The sequence below is a fragment of the Oncorhynchus tshawytscha genome, linkage group LG28, assembly GCF_018296145.1.
Source record: "Oncorhynchus tshawytscha isolate Ot180627B linkage group LG28, Otsh_v2.0, whole genome shotgun sequence".
NCBI lineage: Eukaryota > Metazoa > Chordata > Actinopteri > Salmoniformes > Salmonidae > Oncorhynchus > Oncorhynchus tshawytscha.
Window position 1 is genome coordinate 23,613,930 of NC_056456.1, and position 25,374 is coordinate 23,639,303.

Below are 25,374 nucleotides of genomic sequence, written 5' to 3' on the forward strand. Positions count from 1 at the left end.
GCTGTAACACAATACAAAGTTGAATAAGTCAAGGGGTATGAATATTTTCTGAAGGCACTGTATTTGTACTGTAGCTGCTCTCAGTCTGTGTGGGTTGCTTCTGAACAGCTGGGAGGTATTTTTTTTATTTCACCTTTATTTAACCAGGTAGGCTAGTTGAGAACAAGTTCTCAGGTAAGTAACTAAGCAAGTAAAGTAACTAACATACGTGTTTCAAAGTTGGCGATGACGGTTCCACTGGTCAAGGGTCCCTTGGTGGCGTAGAGGGCTACAGAGTAAGTGGTGCTGGGCTTGAGTTTACTAAGCTGGTGCTCCTGTTTCACACCTTCCACCAGGAAGGTATTAGCTGTCACTACAAGAGTAGGAGGAACACAAATACATATTAGATTAGGAGAATACATGAGATAGTAAACAAACCTGATTTTTATGATTACATTAAACAATTTGGAGTCTTAATTATTCATGTATAGTGGTTGCCTTGGATATGCATGTACGCGGTCAGGGTTGATGGATTGCGGTTCCTATGGGTGTTACATGGGTCAGGTTTAAATCCATTTAGCTCAAATTCATGATTCCTTATTTGTTTGCATGACTAAACTTTGTACAATAAATCTAAATAAATTGCCTGTTTAATAAATGGTTTGCTCTAGCCTCAGAAATACCAGGATCCATGTCGATGGTGAAAAATAATAGGTTAACAAAAATGTTCAGCCAATGTTTTCATTGCCTGGCTGAGTAAATTAGAAAGGACACCTAATGAACACACCAAAGAGTCAATAGAACACATTGGCAAGAGGTTGCTGAAGAACCATAATTTGTGGCCATATTGATGAAAGCTGCATCGACTAGCAAGCGGATGTCTGAGCTGATTTCCATGTAGCTGTGCGACACTTCCTCTGAGAGCCGACTTGGCAGGAGTCCAGTCCAGCTGGACTCACTCTATAGCTCCACCCCTGTAGCGGAGAAACGTGGCTGTGAGAAGACAATCAATCCGCCTACCCTGGTAGCAGGTGAGGGTGAACACGTAGTTGTCAACGCTGGACAGAGGAGGGTTCCACCGGAGTAAAGCTCCTTGTGGGGTAATGTTGAGGGCTGTTAGTTCCATTGGCATGTCCATCGCTATATCAAAGAAAGAGATGAAAGCAATGTATGGCTCAGAGAGGGTACCAAGATGGCCCCATCACTTTCCAAAATGTAATCAACTGTATGTTCCAATTTGCAGACCACCATGTGGACTATATACTCTGCAGATTGAGGCTAATTTATAATGACTCTTTTCTCCAGTGAGATCACAATTCTTGCTAGTATAACTGAAATCAAAGGCAAATTATACAGTCCAATATTTTGTACAGTACACAGAAGAACAGTTCTTAAAAGCTTTTATTTCAGACCCCCTACTTACCGGAAGAACCAAGAGAGAGTAGAAATGTAATTACATGTTTCACTTAGTGTTTTAACCTCCAAGTTTTCATATGGATTTTTGGCTTAACAGAAAAAGTATAGAGAATACAGAAGTAAACAGCTTGCCTTGAAAGGACTTGAATCAACCGTTAATTCACCATACCCCCATGTCTGGGAAATGTCTATGATTATATCTAGGAACTTTAATCACACTGCTTGTGAATGAAAGGTGTTTGATTACACTCATTACTTAAATTACAATAATATTTAATTTAATCTAATAAAAGCTGCCAATTTGAAGTGAAATAAAATTGAATTAGATTAGATTGAAAAAAAAAACTATAATTGTATTTCTGTAACTGTTTATTGTCCTATTTTAAACTAATGAATATGTCAGAATAAAAAATAACAAATAAAAAAATATATTAGATTGAATAAAGCGTGTAATGATGTGTGGGGATGTCAGTAGCACCACTACTGAGTAGGGATGTGTTTGTGACTAGTTGGTACTGGATGAACCTTTAAAGACGATATCGATGGAGAAGGATGGAAGCGGAATGCCAGAAATCGGGTGCAAAAGAGGTGGTAGATTTATTAACAAAAATTGTTACAAAATTAATAAATAATTCATGCATAAGATGTATAAATAAATATATTCCTGGGAAAATGAAAATGATTAGAATAAAGTACAAATAAACTTACTCAAAAGTTTCCACAGTCTCAGGACAAGCTGTTCACCAACCAAGAGTCTGAGCTCAACGCCCAGCTATATACTTTCACAGAGCCCTGCCCTGCTTGGACTGAACCATTTCTGCCGGTAAGTAGAGGGTAGGCTAAACAACCGGAAGTATAGAGTAAATGCTTTTTCCAACTATGAGGTTGGAATAACACTGTGAAATTGTGATGATAATGCCCTTTAGCGTAAGAGAAGTTTGAAAAGATGGAGTTTTGTTCTGCCTGTCACCAGGCGGTAAATTAGTTAATGGATAAATAAGAAAGAGAGTTCCAAACCTTTCTGCCAATAACAGCTAGTTTTCAGTTTTCTCCTCCCCACTCAGACCACTACCACACAGTCTTAGCAAAATTCTTCTTTTAGAAATTGCTCTTTGCTAAGAAGCTATTTTGTTTCTTTTTGACCATTTTAATTGAAAACGATCACAGTAAGGTACTTATTTGTGTTTATTTATTTTCCACTTTGATGGCAAACTTTCTGTACTGATAAAATTCACATCAAGACATTCTCGTTTCCCCCAAATTTGTTTATTTCAGAACCCTTCTGTATAGAATTATGATGCTGTCTTAAAGCCCCATGGAGAATTTGCATTTTATTTATTAAATCTAATAAATCTAATCTAATAAATCACTTTGTGTGTATATTTCATGAAAATAACTCCAAATACACAGTACAAGTCACAAGTTTAGGCATACCTACTCATTCCAGGGTTTTTTGTTATTTTTGACTATTTTCTACATTGTAGAATAATAGTGAAGACATCACACTGAGGTAGTCTCCTGGAATACATTTCAATTAACAGGTATGCCTTGTTAAAAGTTAATTTGTGGAATTTCTTTCCTTCATAATCTGTTTGAGCCAATCAGTTGTTGTGACAAGGTAGGGTTGGTATACAGAAGATAGCCCTATTTGGCAAAAGACCAAGTCCATATTAAGGCAAGAACAGCTCAAATAAGCAAAGAGAAACGACAGTCCATCATTTATTCAAGACACGAAGGTCAGTCAATCCGGAAAGTTTCAAGATATTTCTTCATGTGCAGCCGCAAAAACCATCAAACACTATGATGATACTGGCTCTCATCAGGACCGCCACTGGAAAAGAAGACCCAGAGTTACCTCTGCTGCAGAGAATAAGGTCATTGGAGTTACCAGCCTCAGAAATTCTACCCACATAAATGCTTCACAGGGTTCAAGTAACAGACACATCTCAACATCAACTATTCTGAGGCAACTGTGTGAATCAGGCTTTCATGGTTGAATTTCTGCAAAGAAATTTGGCAAAAGGTAGCCTAGTGGTTAGAGTGTTGGACTAGTAACCAAAAGGTTCCAAGATTGAATCCCTGAGCTGATAAGGTAAAAATCTGTCGTTCTTCCCCTGAACAAGGCAATTAACACACTGTTTCTAGGCCATTATTGAAAATAAGAGTTTGTTCTTAACTGACTTGCCTAGTTAAAGGACATCAATAAGAAGAGTCCAAATTGGTGAGTTTTCGTTCCAACCGCTCTGTTTTTCTGAGGTGCAGAGTAGGTGAACGGATGATCTACGCATATGTGATTCCCACGTGAAGCGTGGGGGTGCATTTCTGGTGACACTGTCAGTGATTTATTTAGAATTCAAGGCATGGCTACCACAGGTTTCTGCAGCGATACGCCATCCCATCTGGTTTTCGCTTAGTGGGACTATCATTTGTTTTTCAACAGGACAATGACCCAACACACCTCCAGGCTGTGTAAGGGCTATTTGACCAAGAAAGAGAGTGATGGAGTGATGCATCTGATGACCTGGCCTCCACAATCACCCGACCTCTACCCAATTGAGATGGTTTGGGATGAACTGGACCTCAGAGTGAAGGAAAAGCAGCCAACAAGTGCTCAGCATATGTGGGAACTCCTTCAAGACTGTTGGAAAAGCATTCCAGGTGAAGCTGGTTGAGAGAATGCCAAGAGTGTGCAATGCTGTCATCAAGGCAAAGGGTGGCTACTTTGAAGAATCTCAAATAGAACACTTTTTTGGTTACTACATTTCATAGTTTTGATGTCTTCACTATTATTCTACAATGTAGAAAATAGTAAAAAATAAAGAAACACCCTTGAATGAGTAGGTTTTGACTGAGCCTACTTTTGCCATTGAAATTCTCATTCTGGTCATGTGGGCGTGATGCACAAATTGTAATATATTTACATACCCACGGCCCTGATTGGCAGATAGGATCATCTAGGCTCTAGAGCCTACCCCCGCGTACCCCTTCAAAGTATGAGGATACATATTCAAATAAAAGATGTCTGGTCATTGGTCAGAATAATCAGATCAGATTGTGATGTCATGCTGTGGGCCAAAAACCATCCCACCTGAACAGGCTGAAAATCCAGGCGTTGTTTTCAAAAAGCTCTTACACTAACAGGCATTTTATTTCATGTTATTTCAACTTCATAGTGTGGAAATATCATTAAAAAAACAGGAATGAATGTTTCTGACTGTACTGCCCCTTTGTTATCTTCAACCTAGTGGACAACCAGGAAGGGAAACGCTTTGTTTCGTCGCTTTCTTAGTAAACTTCAGCGTTAGCATAGCAAACACAACATTCTGTTAGTTATAGCATGACTTTTGCTATGTAAATATCATTGTGGGTTTACCAATAAAGTTACCATATGGTTTTTACCATGATAACCGTTGTCTGTCATCTTTCATCATTATGAATTCGATATGGATGTACTACTGTACATGTAACTTTCAATGAGGGCTGGTAGCAAAGTTTAGAACAATCAGAATGCAGGGTTTTTGTCAGGCTAACTGTGTCTCGTGAAAAGGTAGGGGGATAACCTTTTCACGTGATGTAGACACCTGTCTCAATCAATGAGATAAGATTTGATGGATTACTTCATGGAGCCAAACATTTTTTTTCTTCTAATAACAGAGCATTTTGTAAATTCAAACGAACAACCTGAAACTAGCCATGGACGTTTAAATGACATGCGTTGTCTTCCAAGTCGGGAATTGAGGAAGTATCACCAAGTAAAGGTTATTCAAAAATGATCTGTGCTACGCTTTACACTACCTAAGAAATAACGCCTATCTGCCAGCTGGAACAGTAGTAATGGTCTGACTAGGCAATATTTTTAATAGCTAATATTAAATACAACGTTGTAAAAACACCAGAATCTGCTGAACCACAGTACCTGTCCGCCCCAGCCAAGGCCATTAGCTGGACAGTTGACTCAGATCGAGTGAATCCTGGACAGTCATTACCTTTGGAATTGCAGCTAGTGCCTCAGTGCCTTACAACAGTAGCTACCCAGCCGGCAGGACTCTCCAGCGACAACACAAAAACTCTTCCTTAGCGCCAAGGATCTTAATAAGCTGTCCGTGTTTTTGTTTCTGGCCTGTAAGTGGAGCACCAGCCCAGCTCCGTTCGTGGCAGAGCTTCTCATCTGACACATTGGATTTTGAGACACTTTTAGGCACAGCGAGCTCCTCCTTCCGTAACGGTTTTATCTCTTTCTTGCTGAACCACACCACACCACAATGGAATGATATTGTTCAACTTATGACCCTGTTTTAATGAGAGCTGCCAAGTGCTCCTTCACATAGTTTTGTGAAACACTGCCTGTGACTCTGCAGCATTAGCAGAAGGCTAGTGTTCATCTGTTTCTCTGAAAATAAGTTAATAGCAAAGTAAACATTAGTGTTTTCTGGTTTTGAATTACATGAAGAATGTTTTCCCTTTTTTGTTTATTTGGGGGTGATGTGTAGCAGCAAATGTGCTCACTGGAGCACCCCAGGCCCTTCATTAGAAGAAGAGTTGGCATGTCAAAATGCAGATTCTTTCTGCTTTAAAGGGGGATGTCTAACACTTTCTATTCACATACAAATTCAAATCAATAGTTGGCATGGTATTCTCTATGTTTTTCCTCTGTCATCGTCCATCTGTCATATTCTGTCTGTCTGTCTCCCTCCCTCTCCCTCCCTCCCTCCCTCCCTCCCTCCCTCCCTCCCTCCCTCCCTCCCCTCCCTCCCTCCCTCCCTCCCTCCCTCCCTCCCTCCCTCCCTCCCTCCCTCCCTCCCTCCCTCCCTCCCTCCCTCCCTCCCTCCCTCCCTCCCTCCCTCCCTCCCTCCCTCAATTCAATTTCAATTTAAGGGCTTTGTCTCCCTCCCTCCCTCCCTCAATTAAATTTCAATTTAAGGGCTTTGTCTCTCTCTGTCTCTCTCTGTCTTTGTGTGTGTGGAGTCCTGAACCTTTTGGTTTTTGGAAAGACATCTCTACCTGGCTTATCAGTATGCAGTGGTGCACTCCCTTTGCATGCAGTGGCGAGCTGGTTAAGCCCATGTTAGCGGAGTTCACTTCACACCCAGAGGAGCTACTGCAGCCTACACACCTCTCTCTGGTGGTTCACTAGATGTCAAATATATCTCACATCTCACACAGCTCAATGCTGCGGCGGTCTGTCTATCTGACTGACAAACTGCCTGACTGCCTGTCTGACAGAGGAGAAGCAGAGATAGAAATAAGGTGAGGCTAACAATTATAAGGCCAAGGGGGTAATGGTAGTTACACTCGCTGCAGCAGCAATGAGAGGCAGGTATTCTACTGTCTGTGTCTGAACATAATTTCTTAGTGTGCAGGTGGCAATGTGAGAGATCCACAGAGTGGGTACTAATAATACATTTCCCTGAAAAGACAGAAAGTCCCATTTATCTTGGAAAGACGCTATGTCTGACTCCAGAACATTTTGTCCCCCAATCTCATACTCCGAGGAGCACATATAATAATAACTCTAGCTATCATTTTAGCAAACAAGCTAACTCACTTGTCAGTCAAGAAAACATGGACTCACTGGAAAAAATACCAAACAGGATTGTATTGGTTGTTCTTTGATAGTTGTGCAGGATATGGAGACGAAGATTCCATCAATATAATGTGTACATTTACCTTTGGACCTATACGAATGGTACATTGTCCGTCCCTTTCTATAGTGGCATGGTGGCTGAGATGGTAAGGGTTTAGGGGTACCACAGCATGTTTGCAGAAGTTGTACAGGATGTGGAGACAAAGATTATATAATGATATACATTGTCAGATCCTCTGTATAGTGACATTATAGCTGAAGCAGTACAGGATCGTAAGGGGTCAGAAAAGATAGTAAGGGGTCAGAGCTCAGACCTGTGAAGACACTGGTGGTGATGGACTTGCTCTCCTGGCTGCCTCGCACAACGTTCAGGTTGATCTCATACTCTGTTGCTGGGTGGAGGCTGGACAGGGTGTAGTTAGTGACGTCATTGTCAATTACCACGCTGTCCACTGTCCCTGAAGAACATTGTATTCATTTAATGTCGCACTGTTACAGTATGCAGCCTTTCTTTTATAAGAAGTTGAACTTTCTCCTCCAATGTCAAACAATGGAAAAACATGATTTGGTCACACTTGGATTTGGATCATCCCATATAGAATATCTACAATCTGTTATACTATCAACAAACTATAGGTTGATAAGCAACTGCTTACTAAGGTTACGGTTAGGGTTAGGTTCAGAATAATGATTAGATTAAGGGTAAACTTTATGGTAAAGTTTAAGTTTAGAGTAGGATGAGGGTTAAGGTTAGGGTTTGGGTTAATGGTGTTAGTGGATCGTTTGTTGAAATGTGGTTGACAGTTATTGAACATCTACGGAATATCTACAAACCATCTACTTGGGTCTATCCAAATAAAGTGTTACCCATCATTTTTTTAAATGAACTTTTCAATGAAAACATGCCAGATGTTTTTGCTTACCTCTTGCTGATTGATAGGACATCTTGTAGTAGTCGAAGGGAGCAAATGGTCTCAACCATGATATGATGACGGAGTCTTCAGTGGCATATGACACAGTCATCTCTTTAGGTGGATCCATTCCTCCAATAGAGAATCATAGTACATGTTAAGAACGAAGAGATGTCCTTGCTATTGAGACACACACTATACACTAATACAAGATGTTCTTGAAATTTAACATAACCTTCTCATGAAAACGGCTAGCTCCATGTCTCCATGTATATGAAAGGGAAGGGGACACTGACACTATCTCTGTCTCCAATCAAGGTGCATGAATTAGGGAACAAACAGAAGCGAAGAGGAAATTCCGCTACTCTTGGAGGACACTCAAGGCACTGGAAGTTAAAGCGTAGATAAAAATGCTTCTTTATTGATAAAAAAACCAATGCATTTCTGGACACATTTTCCTACCATAGTGTAAAAAGCCCTGTGTTTATCCTGCATATTAGGTACATCATAAATTATGTACTTAAAATAGCATGCTTCTCTGGCCAGAGCCAGGAGAACAGAGAGGGATATTTGCATTGTGATCGAGTGTGGTTGCCCATAAGGGATTAGTTCATGATTTGTTTATGTGTCCCCAGAGCTCTTACCGCTGTGACAGCAAAGGTTACCAGAGACAATGTGAGCAAACAATTAAAGTGACTTATAAGGTCGGCATCCATTATGGAGAGAAGGGATAGAGAGATTGGTTCTCTCTATTGTTGTGGAATGAAGCTATAGAAATGCTTGTAAAACCAACGCCACCACCCTCCAATTCCCATTACAATAATGAATATTATCCACCAGCGCTGACGACGATTCATAAGTTAGGCTTCAAGCCTCATTTAAATTCTGCTAGTAGGAAAGAGTGGTGTAAATAAGTTGTGATTATTCATGTATGCCTATCTTTAATTATTTCCCATTCAGCAGTGCAGGCTGCTGTAATAGCTCTGAATTTAGACTCAGTATTCATGTGACATGAGATAATTTGTGCAAAATGACAGACTGCATCAATGTGCTCTGCTGATCCAAGGTGCGTCCCAAATGATACCTATTACCTACAGAGTACATTACTTTTGATCAGAGCCCTTTGGGCCATGGTCAAAAGTAGTGCACTGAATGGGGAATAGGGGCCATTTGGGATGCGACCCAAGTCTAACCTGCATTCACCTGAGGCATTACAACATATGGTACAGTAAACATGTTGTCATCACTTTATTCAGATTTACCATAAAAACTACCACTTAAACATAAAGAAATACGTTCAACCTACAAAGACGGTCAGGTGCCACAGCAAGCCCACCAACCCTGTGGTTAAATTTGCATATAATAACATAGCGTGATAAGAAGCTGAAAATAGCAACTAAATAACAAAACACACAGATGCCAAAGAGCTGCAACAAATGCATCCGTCTGAATCTACGATACCCCTAGCCTTCGTTCCAGAAATCTGTATGTCACCAGACAAAGAGAAAATGGCTGGCACTCTGGCAGACAGTGACTAGAGCAGTAATCAGACAGAGCAGTAATCAGACAGCAGTATGCAGGTGGCTTTCCGCAGAGTTAATATCAGAGTGTTTAGAGAGCTGTCCTGTCCTCCTCAGACAATAGATCTTCCCTTGGGCTTGGCAGCTGTAACTGTGAGTAACAGCCTGCTGATGCGACAGCTGAATATTCCTGACACCTCCAGGTTTAGGCAGGGGTAATTATGGGAGGATTACACACCCAAGCATTAATAAAGAAATGAAAGGTGGAGGGGAACATTGTTCTGCAGTGAGTGCAGCTGTGTGTGTAAGAATCTTAATGAGCAAGAGGAGACATGCCATAAAAGTGTCAAGATGTTGTTCTGTTCTGGAGCTAGACTACTTGCTGACAAACAGAACGCCATTTGAATACCACAATAAACTCCAAGCACGTACTGCATGTATAATGTGATGTGTATCCTAAGTACAGGAAGTTTTATATATTCTAAAATGTAGTCCTTCGTTAGCAACTGTCTTGTGTCAGCAAACCATCAGCCAAAATCAGACATCAATGCACCCTGTGGACAATCAATGCATAAGATGTTGCAGCAGTTTTGTATTAGTCAGTAGTTATTTAGCCTTGTTGTCGTTCCTGTGTGACCCTCCATGAACCATGGGAACCTCCAGCGTAGCTCTGGGTCGTATGCATTAGGGCACACCGTAGCAAAACGTTTTGCAGCAGGACTTAACTTTTTTGTTTGTTTATCATTGTTTCAGTCTGTTTTCTTCCATTTGGTGCCTAATGAATACAACCTTGTTTCCCCTTGCAGAGATAAATAGCCTACCTGTGGTGAGCGTGGCTGTGACAGCCTCAGACTTCACCTCTCCATGTATGGTGATAAGGCTGACGGTGTACTCTGTGGAGGGCAGGAGTCCCTTGATAGAGGACCGGGTCTTGGATCCATCCAGGGTAACCTTGGACGTGTCAGTGCCGTCCTCAGAGCTATAGGTGAGGATGTAGAGGTCTGCGGGTGGGGCAGGGGCACTCCATGCCACCGTCACCGAGTCCCATGTGACATCAGACAAGTAGAGTGCCATGATGGGGCGGAAGCCTGAAAGTCAAAGGTCAAAGATACTGGCTGCATGGTCATGAAGGACTGTAAGGGACAGCTGCTGTCAATATGGTTGGAGGTGCTGAGGTTCTCAGTCAGTCAGTCAGTCAGTGGATGGCATGGCTGGTTATTAATTGGCAGATCTCTCTGGAGGTTCTCTCCTTCTCAGTGAGACTGGCAGTAAAGTAATGAGCATGACAGGGGAGCGTGGAAGTGAAGAGCTGCAAATGGAATACACACAGCGTGGAAGGCCCGTGACAATGGAATGAGGCTGAATGCTGAGCAAAGGACGAATGTCAAAGTTGGCAGTAGAGACTGGATGAAAACATGTCTGTCAATGAGGCATGGCTGTTTTTGAAAGATTCACCAATAAAAGACACTGTTTGAAGTGTGTTGTCAGAACAAGAAGATGCAATAGGAAATATAAAGACTGCCAGGACAGTTTGTTGTCTGATGTAGATGAGTGTGAAAGAAAGAGGGACAGGAAAGATTAATGGAGTGAACGCAAATAAACATTGATATAATTTTTTTCTCCATTGGATGGGTCAATTTGATGAAGGACAGTTATGTGATTAACAACCTCATGTAATAGCTTATTAACATGAATTGTTGCATCAAATCTTGACACTATCTAGTAGCTCGATTTGTAGTCTCCTTCCCAAAGTAGTTCCACATGACATGCAATGTCAAGCCTATTCTCTAGTACAGCAATAATCTCTACTTTTCAGCGACATAATTGCTTATTTAGGGATGTGAGAGCTTCACTGAAAAAGCTCACCTTTATCCAGTTTATTTGAAAATAAGCCGTTATTTATAGACTACTGTACATCATCTATTCATCTAATAGATTAATTTGGTGGATGCCAATTTGTCCTGTTTTTCATGTACAAGTGTGTATTAAACGCATGTGTGAATTGGAAATGTGTTTTTGCATATCCCAACTCCCCCTTGAGACACACTCGGAGAGTGGGGTCATGGCCAGGGTTAGCCAGTATCAAAGGCAACCCTGGAGCAATTAAGGTACCGATGCACCAAGTCTGGAACCAACAGGACCCTAAACAACCCCCAAGCTATAAGACTGCTATGTAAATAGTTAACCAATAGCTAAGTGGACTATATGACCCCTTTTGCACTAACTCACAAACTCTTTTGACTCATTACATCCGCTGCTGTTACTGTTTATTATCTATCCTGTTGCCTAGTCACTCTATCCATACCTATATGTACATGTCGATCTCAATTACCTCGTACCACTGCATTGACTCGGTACTGGTACCCTGTGTATATAGCCAAGTTATAGTTACTCTTTGTGTATTTATTCCTTGTGTTATTATTTTTTATAATGACATGTTTTTTCTCTCTGCATTGTTGGGAAGGGCCCATTAGCATTTCACTGTTAGTCTACACCTGTTGTTTTACAAAGCATGTGATAAATACAATTGATTTAGTGCCTTGGTCAAGGGCACATCAATATATTTATTTTACCTTGTCAGCTCAGGGATTCGAACTAACAACTTTTCGGGTTACTGGCTAAGCTACCTGCCGCTGAAACTGATACAGGTGCAGTTCCAGTCCAGTCTGCGTCCTAAATGGAACTGGCACAGGTGCAGTTCCAGTCCAGTCTGCATCCTAAATGGAACTGATACAGGTGCAGTTACAGTCCAAACTGCATCCTAAATGGAACTGCTACAGGTGCAGTTACAGTCCAGTCTGCATCCTAAATGGCATAGGGCACTAATCTTGACCAGAGCCCAGTAGAATCCCTAGAAGGGGAAAATAACCTCTGACCATGGTTAACTCATGGGGTAAATGCAGTGGTGTGAAAACAGAACTACTTAAATCATTTTTTGGAGTATCTGTACTTTACTATTTATATTTTGGGGAACTTTTACTTTTACTTCACTACGGTCCTAAAGAAAATAATATTCTATTTTCCATGACACCCAGAAGCACTTGTTACATTTTGAATGCTTAACGGGACAGGAAAATGGTCCAATTGACACACTTATCAAGAGAACATCCCTGGTCATCCCTACTGCTTCTGATCTGGTGGACTTACTAAACACAAATGCATCTTTTATAAATTATGTCTGAGTGTTGGAGTGTGCCCCTGGCTATCCATACATTTTAAAAATAACAAAATGGTGCCATCTGTTTTTCTCAATATAAGCAATTTGAAATGATTTATAGTTTTACTTTTGATACTTAAGTATATTTAGAACCAAATACTTTTTGACTTTTACTCAAGTAGTATTTCACTGGGTGACTTCCACTTTTATTTCAGTAACTTTCTATTAAGGTATCTATACTTTTACTCAAGTATTACAATTGGGTACTTTTTCAACCACTGGGTAAATGCTATTGCTATGTTTAGACTACTTTCACCTCTGCTATTCATAATAGTAGAATATAATGTCAGTTACTTGGTCCTGGTACAGTACACTTTCAGTACCTGTGAAGCCATCGATGGTGGCTGCAGTGCTCTGCTGCCTTCCCCTCTGGGCAGCTACAGTGATGGTGTATTCTGTGCCTGGCTCCAGGTCATTGAGCGTGGTGGTGGTCACGTCCTTGGGGATGGTCACCTCCGTGGTCAGGCCAGATGAGGAGGTGTAGGTGACCATGTAGTGGTCGATAGGCCCCTGTACCACCCCCCACAGCAGGGTGATGGTGTTGTCTGTGGACGCTGTCACAGTTAGGTCCATGGGGACATCTAGACCTGAAACGCACAGTAATGAGTAGTTCAAGTATAATCAACATATAGTGAACAGACCAATAAAACAATTTGTATTTAAGATTCAATTCTTGATTGCCATACCAACCAAAGTTGTAAAGAATTTGATTTAGTGCAGCTAATTAAAACAGAGACAAAAATACACATACAGTATACAGGTGCCTTCAGAAAGTATTCACACCTCTTGACTTATTCCACATTTTGTTGTGTTACAGCCTGAATCTAAATTTGATTAAATTGAGATTTCTTGTCACTGGCCTACACATAACATCAAAGTGGAACTATCTTTTTAGTTTTTTTTTAAACACATGAATAAAAAAATATAAGGTGAAATGTCTTGAGTCAATAAGTATTCAACCCCTTTGTTATGGAAAGCATAAATAAGTTCAGGAGTAAAAATAAAGTTAACAAGTCACATAATAAGTTGCATGGACTAAGAGCATTGGGTGAGTAACTAAAAGGTCGCTGGTTCAAATCCCTGAGCCAGCAAGTTGGAAAACTCTGCCGTTCTGCCATTGAGCAAGTCAGTTAACCCCCGACAACAATGATTCAGAAAGGTTAGGTTAAATGCGGAAGACACATTGCAATTGAATGTATTCAGTTGTGCAACGGACTAGGTATTCCCATTCCCTCTGTGTGCAATAATAATTTTTGAATGACTACCCCATTGCTGAACCCCATAAAAACAATTATCTGTAAGGTCCCTCAGTCGAGCAGTGAATTTCAAACACAGATTCAACCACAAAGACCTGGGAGGTTTTCCAATGTCTCACAAAGGGCACCTATTGGTAGATGGGTACTAAAAAGGCAGACATTGAATATCCCTTTGAGCATGGTGCAGATATTAATTACACTTTGGATGGTGTATTAATACACCCAGTCACTACAAGATACAGGCATCCTTCCTAACTCAGTTGCCGGTGAGGGAGAAAAACACTCAGGGATTTCACCATGATGGTGAATTTGGTGGATTTGAAACAGTTACAGAGTTTAATTGCTGTGATAGGAGAAAACTGAGGATGGATCAATGACATTATAGTTAATCCACCAATACTAACCTAAATGAAACAATAAAAAGAAGGAAGCCTGCAAAGAAGAAAACATTCCAAAACGTGCATCATGTTTGAAATAAGGCATAAATTAAAACTGCAAAAAATGTGGTAAAGAAATTAATTTTATGTCCTGGTTACAAAGCATTATGTTTGGGGCAAATCCAACACAACACATCACTGAGTACTACTCTTCATATTTTCAAGTATGGTGGTGGCTGCAACATGTCAAGGGTATGTTTGTCATCGGCAAGGACTAGGGACTTTCCTAGGGTAAAAATAAACTAAATGGAGCTAAGCACAGGCAAAATCATAGAGGAAAGCCTGGTTAAGTCTGCTTTCCAACAGACACTGGGAGACCAATTGACCTTTCAGCAGGACAATAACCTAAAAAAAAGGCACAAATATACACTGGTTGCTTACCAAGACAACATTGTATGTTCCTGAGTGGCCTAGTTACAGTTTTGACTTAAATCGGCTTAGAAATCTATGGTAAGACATGAAAATGCCTGTATAGCAATGCTCATCAACCAACTTGACAGAGATTGAAGAATCTTTCAAGAATAATGTGCAAATATTGTACAATCCAGGTGTGCAAAGCTCTTAGAGACTTACCCAGAAAGACTCACAGCTGTAATGGCTGCCAAATGTGATTCCAAAATGTATTGACTCAGGGGTGTGAAAATATATGTAAATGAGATATTGCAGTATTTCATTTTCAATATATTTGCTAACATTTCTAAAAACATGTTTTCACTTTGCCATTATGAGGTAATGTGTGTAGATGGGTGAGACAATTCAGGTTGTATCACGAAAAAATGTGGAATTAGTAAAGGGGTATGAAGGCACTGCAAATCGGTATTTTGACATGATTTTCTTTCACGCTTCAATGAAATTCAAACAAACAAAACATGTAAGAAACAAAAGAGAACAGGGTGGTGAATTTCTATTTACTGATACTGGTAGTTGTGATTTTCTGTGTCAGATCACTGATTTGCACAGATGAGCCAGGCGATTAACTCGCTTACCAGTTCTGGCATTCATTGTGGCAGGAAAACTCTGGTTGGTGCCAAGCATAGCCGATATGCCAATGCCATACTCTGTACCTGGCAACAAGTCTGTGAGAGGAGAGGAGAGGAGAGGAGAGGAGAGGAGAGGAGAGGAGAGGAGAGGAGAGGAGAGGAGAGGAGAGAGGAGAGGAGAGGAGAATGAGAATGAGAATGAGAATGAGAATGAGAATGAGAATGAGAATATGACAGATTGACAACGACAGAGACAAAACATAGACAATACCTCAACAACTATTGATTTTAATTTGTATATGAATAGAAAACCATAAACACAAGCTGGTTATGTGAATTTATATCTCCATACAATACCCCGGCAGACAATACAGTATGATGATATTAAAGAGGAAAAATGAGCAGGCAGATGGAGCCTTTGAGAACTGCCTATTAAAAACTGCATTAATAATGAAGGGCTTGCAACAAACCATGTCTATCTATATGTTTTCTTAAAAATTCTGCTAACCTTTTTCCAAAAGCATAATTAATCAGAGTCACATTCGATATTACAACAGTAAGCTTATCAGGTTACAGAAATGGAGAGAGGAGAGCATTGATTGCTGTCATCCCGCGCAAGAAAAGGCCTTCCCTTATTCTGATATGCCCTTTACGTAAGCCCGACACCATACCGTTTCCCACATATCTGAAAACTGTTCATGTCGGCAACTTGTTAATACTCTTTAGTTAAAATGTTTTAATAAAGTGTACAACGTTTCTCACTCGGTCGTTCAACAGACATCCTTATCATACTACACAATGCCACTATTGTGAATCATGAGTAAGCAACATTTTGTCCTAAAAACAGAGGTGTAACAAAAACTCAAGTTATCCCCACTTGTGAGTGTGGTCTTGCTGGTGGGTCCATCGTTGAGTGGGACAATGACTTTTTCGTATTGGTCCCCTGCTAGGGTGCTGTAGACCACCTGGTACCCCTCTACCTCCGCCTCGCTGTTGTCCCACTCCAGCTCCAGGGTGGTGGAGAACTTGGACAGCACTCGCAAGTTCTTGGGCGCGTCGATCTCTGAGAGGAACACCAGAACTGACAATGTTGGGGCCACTGAGACCAATCATCAGAAGTGAGACATAGTTTCCACGTGCAGTTTCATCAGCAAGTCAGATCGTAAAAAAGGATGATATGACCATAGAAATAAAATTACAAATGACTATTTCTATGCCATTCTTTACTGTATTTGTCAGAGAAGACATTGTGAAAATGTCAAGAGCCAAGAGTACAGTAGGTTCTACACTACTGTTCAAAAGTTTGGGGTCACTTAGAAATGTCCTTGTTTTTGAAAGAAAAGCACATTTCTCGTCCATTAAAATAACATCAAATTAATCATAAATACAATGTAGACATTGTTAATGTTGTAAATGACTATTGTAGCTGGAAACGGCTGATTTTTACATAGGCGTACAGTGGCTCATTATCAGCAACCATCACCCCTGTGTTCCAATGGCACGTTGTGTTAGCTAATCCAAGTTTATCCTTTTACATGGATAATGGCCAGAAACAAAGGACTTTCTTCTGAAACTCGTCAGTACATTCTTATTCTGAGATGAAAGTTTTTCCATGCGAGAAATTGCCAAGAAACTGAAGATCTCATACAACACTGCGTACTACTCCATTCACAGAACAGTGCAAACTGGCCCTAACCAGGATAGAAAAAGGAGTGGGAAACACCAGTCTCAACGTAAACAGTGAAGAGGTGACTCTGGGATGCAAAGTTCCTCTGTCCAGTGTCTGTGTTCTTTTGCCCATCTTAATCTTTTTATTTTTATTGGCCAGTCTGAGACATGGCTTTTTCTTTGCAACTCTGCCTAAAAGTCCAGCATCCCGGAGTCGCCACTTCGCTGATGATATTGAGACGGGTGTTTTGCCGGTACTATTTAATGAATCTGACAGTTGAGGACTTGTGAGGCGTCTGTTTCTCAAACTAGACACTCTAAAATACTTGTCCTCTTGATCAGTTGTCCCCCGGGGCCTCACACTCCTCTTTCTATTCTGGTTATTGCCAGTTTGCGCTGTTCTGTGAAGGGAGTAGTACACGCCGTTGTACGAGATCTTCAGTTTCTTGGCAATTTCTCACATGGAATAGCCTTCAGAAGTTTCAGAAGAAAGTCCTTTGTTTCGGGTCATTTTGAGCCTTTAATCAAACCCACAAATGCTGATGCTCCAGATACTCAACTAGTCTAAAGAAGGCCAGTTGTATTGCTTCTTTAATCAGCACAACAGTTTTCAGTTGTGCTAACATAATTGCAAAAGGTTTTCTAATGATCAATTAGCTTTTTAAAATTATAAACTTGGATTAGCTAACACAACGTGCCATTGGAACACAGGAGTGATGGTTGCTGATAATGGGCCTCTGTACGCCTATTCAGATATTCCACTTAAAATGGAATGTCTAGACTGTATTTCTGTTCAATTCAATGTTATTCTAATGGACAAAAAATGTGATTTTCTTTCAAAAACAAGGACATTTCTAAATGACCCCAAACTTTTGAACGGTAGTGTATATTCGATGGATGCGTCTATAGTGCTGTATGTATTCACAAGAAAACATCTTATTGCATCAAACACAATAATGGGGAAGCAGCTGCTTGTACAGTACGGTCCTATTGTTGTACGGTCCTCACCGGTGCTGAATTCTGTGGAGATTGTTCCACTCTCATTGCCCTTGCGAACTCCACTGATGGACACCTCATAGCGCGAGCCTGGCCTCAGCATCTGCAGGGAGTACTGGCTGAGGGTGGGCTGCAGACGGAAAGTGGTCTTGGGACTATCCTCTCCTACCAGGCCATAACGCAGCACTATCTGGTCCATCTTGGCCTTGGGATTGGTCCACTCCACGAAGGCCACCGAGTCCGAGACATCACGCACTATCAGCTGTGTCGGCCCATCAATCACTGTAGGGGACAGGTGAGGTAAATCTACATGACAAGGTTCATGATCTAAAGTGATTCCAAAATCATACCCTATTCCCTATGTAGTGTGCTACTTTTGACCCAGACACATAGGGTTCTATATAAGGGATAGGGTGCCATTTAAGCACCTATACAGTTCACACTAATACTGCAAGAGGCACGTTCTACATGACTATTGTTGTACCAAGTAGCACCAGAATGAATTAAAACCATTGCTTTGCACATTTAGAAACATAAGCTTCAATAAAAAATAAGTTATACAAGCAAGAGCAGTGTATGGGTTTCTCTTTTCTTTGAAATTATCGCTGTTCCCATGATGCACCTGCAACAAGATACATGTAGAGTATATCAGATGTTCGCCTGAGTGCCTTTTTGAAATTTGAATCACATTTAGAGAAGTAAAATGGAGGGGCTGGCAGTGTCACGCCCTGATCTGTTTCACCTGTTCCTGTGTCTCCACCACCTACAGGAGTGGCTTATTTTCCCCAGTGTATTTATCCCTGTGTTTCCTGTCTTTCTGTGCCAGTTCGTCTTGTATGTTAGTCAAGTCAACCAGCGTGTTTTCCCGTGTGTCTTTCCTGCGTGTTTTTCCTTTTGCCATTCTCTTTTTGATAGTCTTCCCGGTTTTGAGCCGGTTTTGACCCCTGCCTGACTATGGACTACTTTTCCGCCTGCCTGATCATCCTGCCTGCCCTGATCTTGATTCTGCCTGCCCTTTGGTACCTTTTGGACTCTGAACTGGTTTTGACCCTTTTGCTTGTCCAAGACCATTCTCTTGCCTTCCCCTAATGGATTAATAAATATTGTAAGACTCCAAACATCTGCCTCCTGTGTCTGCATCTGGGTCTCGCCTTGTGTCATGATAGGCAGGGAATGCAGTTTAGTAATTGCTGACCATGTAAAACAAATCAAGAGACTTGGGGCATTACTAAAATAACTACAAAAATAAACCTAATAATCAAATGGTTTCCATGGCAATTGTGTGGATTGTTAAATAATTTGATTACATCTGAGAAAACAAATGCTGCTGTTGGTTATACAAGCATAAACAACTAAATGTTATTGGAGGTGGAGGAACATTTGCTGCAGTGTAGTTAGCTCGACTGAACAGTACACTACTTTTATAGCGTTGTCATTCTGTGAGGGACCAATGTCAAAGTGTTGCCCTCTGATTGGTCACGTTTCTCTCAGAGAGTGCTAATTGGCTGTCCTTGTAATTTACTCGTTTTTCTGCAGGGAACATCTGCTGCTTCAAAAGGCCTTGTAACTAAGCTAAACCGCATCCATTTCTTCTGACCTGAAGATTAACACCTGAAACACCTACTGTAATTGACTGCTAAACTATTAATGTGATAAACCAGACAGAAAACCGTTTGCTGTGTTTTCTCAAAGTTCACACTAGGGGTTTCAAGATTCTTGGCCAAGAATGAATTCCCTCATTCCCTCACCAGAAGTTTGGTATCTTTCTCTCTTTTTTTTCTTTCCTCAAAGAAGGATGGCTAAATCTTTACACCTATAAATAATTGAGTGACTTCAAATTTGTCTTTCTTTATCCAATAAGGTATCTGTGGGTGGACATGGGGAAAAATGTATGAAGGCTCATGAATTATGAATGCCTTAATTACAACCGACAGTGGGCCTGTGTTGGAAAATTAATGGTGTTTTCACTGCGGACACGTAATTTGAATTGTTATGGAAAAGTTCAATTGAATCTAATCCCACTGTCTGGAACTGTCAGTCTGAGGAATTCCCGGGTGAAGTTTACATTAAGTGCATAATTGCTGGCAGACCAAGTCATTCGTCAAGGTGACATTTCCCATTAGTCTCAGCCATGTGATGCATGTAGTGTATGTGAGATGTGTATGTGTGAGTCCCCCACATCTTGAGTGGTCTTTTTCTGAGCTCCACTGATTAGCCTGAAGACTATCACATGGAAAGAGCAGGGTAGGGAACACATCCTGTGGAGACAACAGCGACAAAGAGACTCATTTTCAGTGACATGGGGATAATACAGAAACAAAAGCTGCAGTAGGTATATGGAAACTGTGGACCAACTGTGGGAGTTTAAGTCTGAAAACTGTGGGACTTCCTAATATGGATGCCATACACAAGACACCCACAGGTCTACGCCCTCAAAAACCTACCAGCAGGGATATTTCAACAACCAAATGTTTATGGACATATTAGATAGATAGAAGTTTGTGAATTATGGTTTGGTGAGATTTGAGAAATCACAGCACCATACATACATGTGGTGACGGTGGCGGATACAGGCTGGCTGCGGCCTTGGTCCCTCAGAGCTACCAGGTTGACGGTGTACTCCTCCCCTGGCCTCAGGCCTGTCTGGTGGAACGAAGTGATGGTGCTGGGTAGCTGGGCTGTCATCCCTCCATCATTGTCCTGTCAGAGAACACAAACGAGCATAACGCTTTGGCTTCACTTGGGCTCCTCTTGTCATACAGTACATAGTATGGTTTCCAAATGGAATCCTATTCCCTATATAGTGCACTACTTATCATAGGCTCTGGTCAAAAGTAGTGTGCTATAAAAGGAACAGGGTGCAATTTGGGACACACATTGTGTCTTCACTATAATATACATACACAGGTAAACAACCCCACCTGCTGCCCGTGCAGGAGTGATTTATGGTTCCACCTGGGCTACTCCTGGACAGACGGTAGTGCAGGGGAAGGATCTGAACAAACCTCAACCCTCACTGCTCTGACGAGCACCAAGCTATGGCATCCATAAATATAATATTGTGACTGACTATGATAAATTCAGCTCGAGTTAGTTGTTCGTTTGGCAGTTAAGCTCGAGGTCTTGTTAAGAGTTCTGTGATAAATTACATTGTAAAAAGGGTGATCCACATGATAGATAATAGATAGATAGATAGATAGATAGATAGATAGATAGATAGATTGATAGATAGATAGATAGATAGATAGATAGATAGATAGATAGATAGATAGATAGATAGATAGATAGATAGATAGATAGATAGATAGATAGATAGATAGATAGATAGATAGATAGATAGATAGATAGATAGATAGATAGATAGATAGATTGATTGATTGATTGATTGATTGATTGATTGATTGAGACTCCCTGACTGGATGATTGAAAAGTGAACAACCCTGATAAGTACATTGGTATGGTATATTGTGTAAACAACTGTGAATATGTAATATTGCCAGGCTACCTTGTCTCAGATAACTGCTGTTGGTGTAGTGTGGGTGAGCCCTCATCTCTCATTGCTTTTGGCACTGTGAACTCTTGTTTGTCACTAGTCGCTGCTTTTCTGCTCACATCCATTACGATATTGTCAAGTTTCAGGGCGCTTTGGATTAAACCCACAGAGGTTGAGACTCTGACTCCTAATATGATTTCCCAAGTGTTGACGTTGAGCTTGAACCCCTCAAACCCTTATGGGGAAGGAGATAGATAGCAGACAGTCTCTTAGACAGAATCACACCAAATGATGTAGATTGAAGTGCACTGTGACCCAACTACTCCCATGCCATTTGGTATTCATAGCCTGTCACCTCCAAAAAAGCTTTCCAAGTTAATGTCCATGGCATTTATGCGTTTCATCTAAAAGCCCCAGGCTTAAAGTCTTTGAGCCCAGCCAAACTTCTATCCTTCCTAGCCGGGAACACCTAAATGAGAAAGCCAATTATGGAGAGAGGTACTGAGGATTAGAGTACCTTGTGTTTATAGAGGGAATTAAAGGGAAAGCTCTCCTAACTTTGAACCTGTAGCTATTATGGTTATGAGTTTGAAGACGGCTCCTGCTTGCTGATCCACCTAATCGTCAATAAGCCTTGGGCAATCCATCATCTAATTTGACAGAGACTTTAAGTTGAACGGTGAGAAATCAATCCCCCTCCCAAAATGTTCCACTTTTTTCAACAATCCGAGAGTCAAATTCTAGCCAAGGATTGGCATATCAAAAGTGCATGTTAAATTTGGTTTGGCAATATAAAGTTGGTATAAAAAAAAAGCTTCCTGAGATAGAACTCACCTGAGCTGACAAAGACAGGTTTTATCGTACAGTTTGTTGTTGTTTTTGTATTTGTTGCTCTTCAGCATACTGCCATGTACAGAGTCACGTTGCTCTTCCCAGAACATCGCCAACCATGTTCTGAATGTTTTGAAGCCACAGTGACTGAATGTTTTCATCTCCATGGGGAAGCTGCATATGTACACTACCTTTCAAAAGTTTGGGGTCAATTAGAAATGTCCTTGTTGTTGAAAGAAAAGCCCATTAAAATAACATCAAATTGATCAGAAAGACAGTGTAGATATTGTTAATGTTGTAAATGACTATTGTAGCTGGAAACGGCAGATTTTTTTATGGAATATCTACTGTACAGAGGCGTACAGAGGCCCATTATCAGCAACCATTGCTCCTATGTTCCAATGGCACGTTGTGTTTGCTAATTCAAGTTTTATAAGGCTAATTGATCATTAGAAAACCCTTTTGCAATTAGGTTAGTACAGCTGAAAACTGTTGTCCTGATTAAAGAAGCAATAAAACTGGCCTTCTTTAGACTAGTTGAGTATCTGGAGCATCAGTATTTGTGGGTTTGATTACAGGTTCAAAATGGCCTTTCCTCCGAAACTCATCAGTCTATTCTTGTTCTGAGAAATGAAGGCTATTCCATATGAGAAATTGCCAAGAAACGGAAGATCTCGTACAACACTGTGTACTACTCCCTTCACAGAACAGCGCAAACTGGCTCTAACCAGTCATTTTGTATACATTTATAAAAATTCTGAGGGGATTCTGGTAAGATGCAGGCAAAGTTGGCTGAATTCCGGTAGACAGAAACAGCCCGATGTACTTGCGCCTATTCTGGGCAGTCATTCATTTTGATTGCAACCGAGTCCGACACCCGATTCCGGGCCGATTCAATCATTTCCTGCCACCCGGAAGAAGGCCGCTTCTGGGCCGATTCCTCATTGCTATCTGGGTACACGCACACACACTGGAATACATTTCTGAGTGACAGAGGACTTTGCGTTGTAGCGTTTTTTGTGGGGGCAAAATGCTTGGAATGTAAAATAGCATTATTATTAACCAGTTCCGATGATTTGAAAATAACGGTTCTGTTACGGAACAGTATAGATCACTTTGGTTCCTGGTTTTGATTCGTCTTTTCAGGTTTTGTTACCTGAACTGGTTCCAAACCCTGAAATATGTTTACCCAAATCCGTAGACAGAGACAGATTATTTGCATGATAGGGGATTCCAGCAATTGTAGGTACAAAGTAACAAATCATATCTACCCTGTACTATTTACTCTGCATTCGTTCAAATGCTTTATTTACAGTATGTGGCTAAAGATGAATATTCATCCACATCTGTCCTCTCTGCCTGTGAAACCTTACCTTGGGAATGAAGCTTATTTCCCAGCCATCAAAGGAGTAGTAGAAAGGTTGCCACTGCACCTCCACTGACGTCTCTGTGATGGATTTGAAGAGTAAACCGTCTGGATTTGAGAGATCTAGGAGGCAAGGAGAGATGTATTATAGGCGTCCATCTTCTGTATGCTCAATAAATCACCCTTTTTACAAAGGCAGAGACAATTCCTCTCTGGGAACAGGTGCAGGGGGAAGAATACCCCACCCACCCTGTGGTTAAACCATGTGTCTTTCATAGTGGAGGGCAGGCCAGGCAGCAGGTGCACATCCATTGCTTTTAAACAAACTGTTGAATACTGTGGTAGTTAGCATAGCCCCTATGTAAACATTTTCCTCATTGGGTAAGCTTTGATCTATAAACACATCATCATGAAAACAACATTTCCAAATACACTAGATCAGTCTTAATCAGAAGGACAAAAATAGATATGCAAAGAACTAACTATGTAAAGCTTCACAAATATATTGTATTATAGTGAGAAAAAAGCTTGAGCAGAATTGCATGAACATACTCAAAATGTGTGATCATATCAGAACTAGGAGTGCTGCCTGCCGATGGGAATTGTAATTTTTAGCGAAGGCCCAATCATTCCATGACAGATAATTGAATGTTTACTGTTTAAAAAAAACGCTTTCTATTCTGGGCCGGAGTGAGAGTTTTGCATATGTCTGAGAAGCATTGAATGGAAACTAAGAGACTGCAGCAATTTGCCCATCTGACATTTATACCCAGCAGGTGGCAGGAGTCTAGTCACATCCTGTAGGCAAAAATGCCTGTCCTCCTTCCAACAAGATTTCACTCAAGATGTGGCTGTGAACGTATATGGGAGTTTTTGTATTGTTGTTGTCAAAAACTTTAAACATTTTTAAGTGAGGACAAGATGTACAGTGCCTTGCGAAAGTATTCGGCCCCCTTGAACTTTGCGACCTTTTGCCACATTTCAGGCTTCAAACATAAAGATATAAAACTGTATTTTTTTGTGAAGAATCAACAACAAGTGGGACACAATCATGAAGTGGAACGACATTTATTGGATATTTCAAACTTTTTTAACAAATCAAAAACTGAAAAATTGGGCGTGCAAAATTATTCAGCCCCCTTAAGTTAATACTTTGTAGCGCCACCTTTTGCTGCGATTACAGCTGTAAGTCGCTTGGGGTATGTCTCTATCAGTTTTGCACATCGAGAGACTGAAATTTTTCCCATTCCTCCTTGCAAAACAGCTCGAGCTCAGTGAGGTTGGATGGAGAGCATTTGTGAACAGCAGTTTTCAGTTCTTTCCACAGATTCTCAATTGGATTCAGGTCTGGACTTTGACTTGGCCATTCTAACACCTGGATATGTTTATTTTTGAACCATTCCATTGTAGATTTTGCTTTATGTTTTGGATCATTGTCTTGTTGGAAGACAAATCTCTGTCCCAGTCTCAGGTCTTTTGCTGACTCCATCAGGTTTTCTTCCAGAATGGTCCTGTATTTGGCTCCATCCATCTTCCCATCAATTTTAACCATCTTCCCTGTCCCTGCTGAAGAAAAGCAGGCCCAAACTATGATGTGCCACCACCATGTTTGACAGTGGGGATGTTGTGTTCAGGGTGATGAGCTGTGTTGCTTTTACGCCAAACATAACGTTTTGCATTGTTGCCAAAAAGTTCAATTTTGGTTTCATCTGACCAGAGC

General features: G+C 40.9%; 1 protein-coding gene across 2 annotated transcripts in view; it reads right to left on the bottom strand.

Moving 5' to 3' along the window:
• tnr (tenascin R (restrictin, janusin)) overlaps positions 1–25,374 on the bottom strand; it is a 151,225-nt gene that overhangs the window by 25,589 nt on the left and 100,262 nt on the right. The window contains exons 6-16 of one of the 2 annotated variants that reach the window (XM_024391647.2): positions 23,662–23,777; positions 20,514–20,664; positions 17,977–18,246; positions 16,178–16,363; positions 15,307–15,396; positions 12,951–13,214; positions 10,232–10,498; positions 7,903–8,022; positions 7,294–7,437; positions 1,000–1,119; positions 209–352 (exon numbers count right to left, since the gene is read on the bottom strand). In XM_024391647.2, coding sequence (XP_024247415.2) covers positions 209–352; positions 1,000–1,119; positions 7,294–7,437; positions 7,903–8,022; positions 10,232–10,498; positions 12,951–13,214; positions 15,307–15,396; positions 16,178–16,363; positions 17,977–18,246; positions 20,514–20,664; positions 23,662–23,777 — 1,872 coding nt within the window. Of the gene's footprint in view, positions 1–208; positions 353–999; positions 1,120–7,293; positions 7,438–7,902; positions 8,023–10,231; positions 10,499–12,950; positions 13,215–15,306; positions 15,397–16,177; positions 16,382–17,976; positions 18,247–20,513; positions 20,665–23,661; positions 23,778–25,374 lie in introns of both variants that reach the window. The other variant, XM_024391646.2, reaches the window with a different exon arrangement.